Raw genomic sequence first — 9444 nt, 5'->3', positions numbered from 1 at the left:
AATAATAATGATTAATGTTGTAATAATATTATTTAACTGGTCAAAAAGTGCATGGACCCTATAATTCCATTACATTCGACATCAACATGGAATTGTCTTACAAATTGTTGTTTGGGTGATGCTTGTTCTTGAAAATGAAAAAGAAAAAGAAATCCTTTCGTATTCTTATAGCTCAAATTAGATAACTTTCAAATAATTGAAAAGGCAAATCTTTTAGCAATTTTATTTATTAAGCAATCTATTCTCCAAATTTTTATGGCCTAGCTAAACATGAAAACAATCAAGATAATTTTAATGGTTCAGTGAATTTTTATGTGTCCCCTTCTTTTAATTTAATTTCGTATCAAAATGATCGTCTACGTACCATGTATTACAGACATGTCAATTATAAAATAAAAAAATAGCAACAGACAAAATGTAGTTAATAGAAATTTATCGCTAATCCTATGTGGTGGCGAATTAGAGACAGATAATTAAAAAAATCCTATTAGCTATGAGATGAATTTCATACCTAATTCTTGTTTTTTAGTCAAATTATGTAATAAACTATTTTAGTAATAATATTAGTTTTTTTTGGGCCAAATCTTTGTCCGTCTATTTAACGCTATTATGCATTACGAATTTAGTTAAAGTTGTAAATTCCATTATTGGTAATTAAATTTTTATCACAAAAATATTATTATTATTTTTCCAACAATAATTACTATTTCAAAATCTAATGGTAGATGTTAATATCAATACTTGCCTTAGTATTTTAAGAATACAAACTAATGGATTCAACATATGGGTGTTAAACGGGTGGGCCGGGCCGGGCCGGGTAGGGAAAAGTTTAAACCGTCTAGGTTTCAACCGGACCGGTTACGAGTTAGGGGTTATCGGGCTTAACGGGTTCGGGTCCATCCGGATAAAAGATGAACCGTAAGGGTTACGGGTCCAAGTGGCCGGGCCGGACCGGACCGGGTTAGTGTAATTTTTAATTTTCTTGTATTTTGTATAACTATTGTAAGTTATATTAATATAAACCAAAAATATAAAGAATACAATGAAGATGGGAAAAAAACTGCACTTATAAATTGCAAGTGCTTTTTTTATTTTAAACTTACAAATTGAAGTTTGCATTTAACAACAAGTAAATTAACGAAAAAAGAGTAAAACTAAATTTTCATGCATAATAATACTTCAAATTAATCTAACAAACTAAAACATTAAGCGTAAAAGCGTCTAATAATTTTAAAATAACACAAATTGTCTCAAATCAACTTAAATACGAATTTCTGGAGGACGCTCAAGACAACTCTTCATATGCCTCCTTAAACAGCCTGTGCCCACCCACTTTAGACGAAGATTTAAGACACGACCACAGTTCTTGCACTTTACTTTGTGAACTTCTTCATTTTCTTCTACCACCTCAAAGTGTTCCCAAACATATAAGCGTACTCTAGAAGTACGGGGCATGATTTAACTTGAATTGAAAATTTGAGTTTGAGAAATGAGAGATGAGTGAAGAAATGAAGAAGAGGGGGGAGGGGTATTTACAGTTTTTCAAAGGGCTAAATTAGTAATTACAAAAAGTGTTAAATTTAAAAGAAAATGGCCCCAAAAAGGGCTATTTGTACAAAACAGTCGCTGCGCAACGGCCCCTTGGCCCAGATGACCGTTGCCAACGTTAACAATCATATAAAAAAAAAAAAGTTAAAACAACTAGCCGGTAACCGGTCCGGTCCGGTCCGGTTAACCGGTTGAACATGAATCTCGTTGACCGGGTTTGATCGGGTCAGTTAACCGGTTGAACGAAGGTGAACGGACCAACCCTTCTTACCCCATTAACCCAGCCCACCCGGCCCCCTTTGTACCGGTCCGGTCCGGTTTCAACCGGTCTGGGCAGGTCCGGAAACGAGTTGACCCGGCCCGTTAGACACCCTTAATTCAACAACAAATCTGCTAAAGAAGTATATATGATTTCAATTTTTAAAAAAACAAATAATTCATAAGAAAGGAAAATAAAAAGGCAAAATTGGTGTTGTATGATTAAAGGACAAGGAATAAAAATAATTATACAAATCAAGGACTTCCCTAGTTGGAAAAAGAAATTTTTCTCCTACTTTTTTTTTAAATTCTTTTTATTGTCTTGATATTTCGTTTTCTTATTAGGAAAAGATATCAAAAATTATATCTGGACAATACTTATTTGATTTCGAACTCCTAGGAAATTATTTTGAGTTTACGTAAAATATATTTTTAAAGCGGACATTTCGCTAACGGCTGTGCTTCTCACTTCCCTTTCTCTCTTCGCTGCCTTCTCGTTTCTTCTCTTCTGCTTCCTCTGCTCTCTTCTTCCTTCTTTACTTCTCTTGTCTTCTCAATCATTTGGTTATGGGTTTGTAGCTTAACAATTTCCTTTTCTGTTTCGCAATTGTAATTTGAATTGAAAGTGTTGAATTAATAAAATTCTCACGTTGCTATTAAGTTTTTGCTAATTCTGTCTTTACTTCCTGAGTACGTTACAATTGGTATCAGAGCTTAATCTTGGCACCTTTCGGAGCTGGCAGCCATGGCAGAAGAAAACGTATTTGAGGATTTTGCAAAGACAATTCAATCTGCTGGTGTTCGAATGGGGGCAAACTTTGATAAATTGGGTAAGGGATTGGATGAATTAAATCAGAAAGTGGACAAAATATTGGAGATGCTTGGAATCAGTCTGGAAGATAAGGTAACTGATTATCATGTAGAAAGTGCAAGAAAGGAAATAGAAGTTGGAGAATCTGGTGATCAAGAGCTTCCATCAATTGACGGTATCTTAAGATCAGTTGATGCGCCTAATGAACCTATGGTAGAACCCATGAAGCTTGAAGATGCCTCTGTTGGAAAATGTTTAAGCCTCAAGCAAATTGAGGCAAGGAACAAAATTTTCCTACCTCCAGCTGAAATTGTCGGGAAGTTAGAGTCAACCAAACATGCCGAAATTGAGGTAAGTCAACAAGTTCCTCTTAGTCTTGATCTCGAATCTCTCTTGTGTGAGTGCCATATGGTGGTATAAGGTGCTAAGAATTTTATGTGCATAATCACTGGTGTCTTGTTTGATAGGAGTGAGGAATCACATGATTCACTCAAACTGTTTGATGAATTGCTCGAACTAGAGGTCGCGCCTATTTCATGTCTGTTTGCGGACTCCTCTTAAGTGTCTGTAGATGAGAATGATGAAACTATTATAGTGTTTGATCCTGGAGGTACTACATTTGATGTGTTCTGTATTAGCCTTATGCAGTTTATTGAATCTAATTTTCCCTCGTTAATGAGTGCTAGCTCTCAATCATGGTTACTAATTTGGGATACAAGTATAGTGTTTGATTGGCTAAATCAATTGAAGGAGTTGCTCGATGGATCCAAACTTGCAGCTTGTGCCTCGTTTCCTTTATATTTGAATTCTTTGAATTACACTAAAATACGTCTCGCTAACATTGCTAAGGGTGCACGGCTTAATGGATTGTTTTATGTCTACTGGAAAAATACAAAATCCGTTTTTGGTGAATTGCAGGATAGTTGCTTAGCAGGTTTTTTGTTCGGAAGGGGAAAGATTAATGGTGTAGTGACTTCTATTTTACTGTTGATTGCAATCTTGAGGACCTGGGCAATGGATAATGTGCTAATGTTCTATGAGCAATGTATGGTACTTCTATGTTTGATGTTACAGATGTATGGATTTGAGAAAAGGCACAACAGGGAAGGCAAGAGGCCAAATAAGAAGATACGTTGGGAGGTGTTCTTTGAATTTGTATCTCTTGAATAGGGTAGCCTGATGATAGTTACTCTCTTAAATCATGAAAAATGAAGGTAGAATACAGTGAAGGGTTCAGGTTCTGACTCTTGAATTTTCCACTCAATGATTGTTCAAATAAAGACATATTTAAGGATGCAGGGATTGGACCTGGTTTACTACTACAAGTTGCTAAAGGACTCACAGTAAGAGACTTGTAAGAGAGTTGACTGTTTTGAATTACTATGGATCTCTTGGTAAAGCCTCTCTGGATGGAAGAATAACTGCTTACGAAAATTTACTAAGTACTGATGGTGTTCACTACATCCCTGGTTACTTGAAAACACTTGGAATGCCTTATAAAATTGAAGGTACAAACCAACTAGCAATTGTCGAAGGTTGTGAAGAGATGTTCCCTGCGGGTGAAGAATTCAAGAGAGGACTTGTAAATGCTGAAGCTGCATTGTGTCCATTGACAATAACAATTATTGTAGCTGTTGGAAGTTCAAGCACCAGCTACTTAGCATGTCTGATTATCACAAGTGAAACTATCAGTATTGAAGGTTGTGGTACAAGTACTTTACAAGGTTATGCCAATGTTACTGTTGTTCTTGACCTTGAGAGAAGAAGTTATTCTGGAAGGAAATATATGCTTGGTATAATTTGGCTGCGACAATCGATTATCTTTGTTATGGCTTGACTCCAGTAGTTCACTATGATTTTAGACCAAGCAACAATGATCTGCAAAGCACTCTAAATGAGAGCAAATTCTTAACAAAATCTCTTGAGTTTATTATCACATGGAACCTTTGTCATCATGTTTCTACAATGACCTTGAGGACAAGGTCAATTTCAAGCGGGAAGGATTGTTATGATCAGGAATTAGTTATCAAAAGGAGGTCACGTGTTGGGATTGTTCTCACGCGGGTCAATAACTTTCAACTCATATTTCACCGATGTGGGAACTTACCGATATATAGATACAAGCAAGCGGTGAACAAGGCATTCAGAATTATAATCCATTTTCGTGGCTTCTGCTTCTCACTTCTCTTTCTCTCTCTGTCTATCTCTCTTCGCTCCCTTCTCGTCTCTTCTCTTCTCCTTCCTCTGCTCTCTTCTTTCTTCTTTGCTTCTCTTCTCTTCTCAATCATTTCGTTATGGATTTGTAGCTTAACAATTTCCTTTTCTGTTTCGCAATTGTAATTTGAATTGGAAGTGTTGAATTAATAAAAATTCTCACGTTGATTAAATTTTTGCTACTTCTGTCTTTACTTCCTGAGTACGTTACAATTTTTCATTTAGATACCTAAACTTAATTAATCACCTATTGAGCTTGAGCACCCAACCTTTTCTCTAATTGTGCCTTTGCCTATTAGAATTCTGACACGAGAGCTAATGCATAGACTTGGATGCCTAAACTTTTCAGAATTTCGTTTGCAAATTGTGTATATAATTCGACTAACGGTTTTACCCATCAATTATGCACAGAAGGCGCTTGATGTTAAACAAAAGGCGGAAAGCACGGACCAAGTGATTCTACCGTTTCATTTCTCCGTTAATTATTAGAAGCATATACACATTAAATATGGAAATGGGAAAAGAACAAGACTTGTTGCCTTTTCATTTTTCCAGGTGAATTTGCTGTAAAGGCTACTTGCTGTTTAAGAGTTCGATAGCAAAACCTTTCCTTTCCTTTCCTTTCCTTTCCTTTTCTTTATTATGTCTCAGAAATATGCTCAAAAGGCAGCTGCTGTTTCTTGTGATTGAGATTTATTCAAGTTTTTTTAGCGGAGATTAACTAACACCTACAGGATTCTACTATGTTGCTATTAAGATCAGCTGTAAAATTCTTTACCTTAATTACACAATTCTCTTTCATATTCTGCCTTTTGCATTTCATCTTCAAGTATCTTTATGTTGCTCAACTTCATTTACTAGGATGCCTTTTTAAATTTGCATGTATTCTTGATGTTTCCTATTATTAGAGATTTATACGTCAGTAGAAAATATAATCAACTTCTAGTACTTCTTGTTTCATTTATTTATTTATTTATGTCTTGTATAATGTTGGCTTGAGATTAGTTTATATATATGGAGTAACATGGTCAGTGAGGATTCATATGGCCGACCCCAATTTGTTTGGAACTGAGGCGTAGTTGTTGTCTATGTTGCCCAAACTCTCTAAAAATGCTGTTGCGCTCGTGTCAGATCCTTCAAAATGCACTACTTTTGGAGGATCCACGCACCCGGCTACATCTTTGAAGAGTCCGAGCAACATAGGTTGTTGTTGATGTATTTTGATGCTTGTAATGTTGATTTATTTGATAATGCTCTTCTTTCTTTGATGAGATTCAAATTAAATATGATGTATCTGCATTATCAGACACATATCATTTCATCATTCAAATTAATTTGTTTCTTCTTTATGTTTACTAGGTGGTTGATTGTGAACTGTTTGGTGAAGATGCCAATCGAGATCATGCAGATACCAATGTGAGTATATATCTTTTAAAAGGATAATGCCTTTTCTTTCATTTAAGCACGCCTCAATCGCTAAGGAGAACCTAAACTGTTTGATGTAGATGTCGATAGAGGTCATGCATATACCGGTGTGAGTGTCTGTTTATCAGGATATGCCTTTTATTTGATAATGCCTTTCGTTGTTGAGATTTATTTAAGAACTTACTGTATGATATGTGTCTTGACTATACTTTTATCGTTGTAGATTACCGGGGACTCTTGTTTTGAGGGTTGTGAATGCTTTAGGTATTCTCGAAATCAAATGCTGAAACTGAGGAAGGTAATAGTCATATCTTTGCTTCCTCTGGTCCATTTTAGATGTCATTTCATTTTAGTTTCAAGAAATTTCGAATCGACTATATGAATTCTCATTTTCCAGATGTCGTCCATTTAAGCACGCCTCAATCGCTAAGGAATGATGCCACTAATATGTTTCTTAGTTATTGTTTTTCATTTGGTTGATTGTTTTCTCTCTAGGTGGTTAGCATTTCCGATGATATTCTTGATATCAAACAAGAATTTCCTCTACTGTTTGGTGAAAATGCCCATCGAGGTTGTCCAGATTCCAATGTGAGTATCTGTTAAAAAAGGTTATATTTTCCTTTCTGGTTAATGATGATAGATATGCTGTTCTTCTCCATTTTTCCATTTATCGAAAAATGTTTCTTGTTTAATCTATTAGTTTCTTGCAGTACTCACTATATGTTGCGAGATGTCTCATTTTTTTGTAGGCGCAGGTCCAGTCTCAGACTCTTTTTTCCGAGCCACAGTTTGCAAGAACTCCAGTATCTCTCAATCCAGGGGTAGTTCTTAATTTAATGATTATTCTGTTGTTCCCAATACACATCCATTATTTATCCGTTTTTTTGCTACTATCGGATAAATAATACAACAACAACAACAACAACCCAGTATAATCCCACTAGTGGGATCTGGGAGGGTAGTGTGTACGCAGACCTTACCCCTATCCTGGGTTAGAGAGGCTGTTTCCGATAGACCCTCGGCATCCCTCCCTCCAAGAACTCCCCACCTTGCTTTTGGGGTGACTCGAACTCACAACCTCTTGGTTGGAAGTGAAAGATGCTCACCACTAGAGCAACCCACTCTTGTCCTGTCGGATAAATAATGACCTCAGAAACTTTTATTTCTGTTTTTGAATCAGCGAGGACCTGCTCCTGCTCTTATCAAGGCAGAGCTGGCATCGTCAGCAGCTCGAAGAAGCAATCTTTCTGACGACTATTGTGTCTTGAAGACTGTGATGGGGTAAATTTTTACTCTCTGTAATAGTTATGCAGTTACACAAAGCACATATGCTTAAATTATAGTTCAGTTCCTCTCTGTCTTCCTGTCTATTGGATGCGTCGCCTCATGTCCATGAGGCTTTTTTATGCGTGTTCTATTATTGCAGAGAGAAGATATTGATATCCCTATTTGGTCTGTATGTTAGTCTTCATGCATACGCCCGTGTGTGTGTGTGTGAGAGCAAGAGAGATAAGTATGGATTGGTGAGGTTCTTGGTTCAAAAGTTTTATTATTAGATAAATGGTAATTCAATTACAGTGTTATCTGAAGATTTGGAATTTATCTAACTCATTGATACTAACTACTCCTATTTGCAGTATACTCAACAACCCGACTCTGAAAAGGTTTGATCTTCTTAAAAGTCAATTGATAATTACAGGGATAACTAGTGCAGACATTCTAAAGGTCCGTCCTCCTGTATCCAGACAATACATCTCTCTTTGGTCGTTATCTTTTAGTTCAATATTTTCCATGTTAGTCCTGGAGATTTAACATGTTTTTATCTTCACTCCAGGGTGTTGTTACCTTGATATTTGACAAGGCTGTACTAGAACCAACATTTTGCCCGACGTATGCCCGACTGTTTTTTGATCTCAATAAAATGCCTCCATTTCCTTTTGATGAATCTGGTCGCAGAGAGATTATGCTCAAGTATGTTCTATTGAATAATTGTCAGAAGACATTTGAAGGTGCTGACAATCTGCAAGCAGAGGCGAGGCAAATGACAGCACCGGAGCAGGAGTCAGATCGCAAGGACAAAGAAAAGTTGATCAAACTGCGAACTCTTGGCAATATACGGCTTACTGGAGAGATTTTTAAGCTTAGGATGGTCAGCAAAAATATTATTCATCGCATTGTTAAGGTTTTCCCTATTGTTGCTATTTGATGCCATTTGGTGCTACTTTTTCTTTTTTGGCCTCTCTTTTTCTCCCCTTTTTCCTTATCGTCGTCGTCTCCCTCTTCTTTCTTCTCTTCCTCCTCTTCTTCTTCTTCTTCTTCTTCTTGAGCCGAGGGTCTATCGGAAACAACCTCTCTCTAGGTAGAGGTACGGCTTGCATACACACTACCTTCCCTAGACCCCGCTTGTGGGATTATACTGGGTATGTTGTTGTTGCTTTTGCAACAATCGACTCAATAATGTCAAGAACTCTACCAATGATTGTCTTTGCTGGTTCTGTTAACAGGAACTGTTAATAAACAATCACAAATGTTGTCTGGCAGAAGAGAATGTTGAAGCCAGTTGCCAGTTACTCATCAACATTGGCAAGCTGCTTGATAAGAGCCAAGATTCAAGGGAGAACATCGATGTTTACTTTGACTGCTTGAAGAAACTGTCGACAAATCCTCAGTTGGCTCCACGACTGAGGGTTATGGTTTGCGATGTGCTGGATTTACGTGCCAATAACTGGGTTCCTAAGCCGATTTTAGTTCTGTAATAGCTTGACGAGCTAAACCAAACTTGCCATTTTCCTTTGAGCCAGCATAAACAAACTTATCAGAAGCTCGTTTGTTTTTATTTTATGTATAGATCATGGACATTAATGTTGGATGTCACAGCGCATAGATGTTTTAACCTACATTTACATTGAAGAGCAAAGTAGATCATAACTTATGCGTTTTTCTGAATCCGGTAGCATTGGCTAGAATTATGCGTATAGTAAATGCATTTGTCTTGCTGGATATCTTTCGTTCTTCCCTATTCACTGATTTTATTGCCTTTCTGTTAGATGTCTGGATGTCTCTATCATTTAGACCACTCTCCAATACTTCCATTTGATGTGTCGTCACTTGACCATGAGACTGCTTTTTTCGTGTACTATTATTGCAGAGTTACCTATTTAGTGTGGATGTTAGCATGCATGAGCTTC

At 36.8% G+C, this 9444-nt stretch overlaps 1 protein-coding gene across 4 annotated transcripts; it reads left to right on the top strand.

The window, feature by feature from the left end:
- The first annotated feature begins 2242 nt into the window (after positions 1-2242).
- Positions 2243-9186, top strand: LOC109208661 (eukaryotic translation initiation factor-like). 4 transcript variants are annotated; one of them, XM_019371794.1, is made up of 9 exons: positions 2243-2968; positions 6191-6247; positions 6480-6554; positions 6752-6844; positions 7012-7077; positions 7437-7537; positions 7894-7981; positions 8091-8438; positions 8761-9186. In XM_019371794.1, the coding sequence occupies exons 1-9, from the start codon at positions 2552-2554 to the stop codon at positions 9010-9012; spliced, it is 1497 nt and encodes a 498-aa protein (XP_019227339.1). In that variant the 5' UTR covers positions 2243-2551; the 3' UTR covers positions 9013-9186. The 4 variants fall into 4 exon arrangements, with proteins under 4 accessions (XP_019227339.1, XP_019227340.1, XP_019227338.1 ...); XM_019371795.1 differs by having other exon boundaries at positions 7006-7077; positions 8091-8405; XM_019371793.1 differs by having other exon boundaries at positions 7006-7077.
- Positions 9187-9444: the final 258 nt, after the last annotated feature.

This window comes from Nicotiana attenuata, unplaced genomic scaffold, assembly GCF_001879085.1.
Source record: "Nicotiana attenuata strain UT unplaced genomic scaffold, NIATTr2, whole genome shotgun sequence".
NCBI lineage: Eukaryota > Viridiplantae > Streptophyta > Magnoliopsida > Solanales > Solanaceae > Nicotiana > Nicotiana attenuata.
The sequence above is the reverse complement of the archived record's forward strand: the minus strand, read 5'-3'. Positions and strand labels throughout refer to the sequence as shown.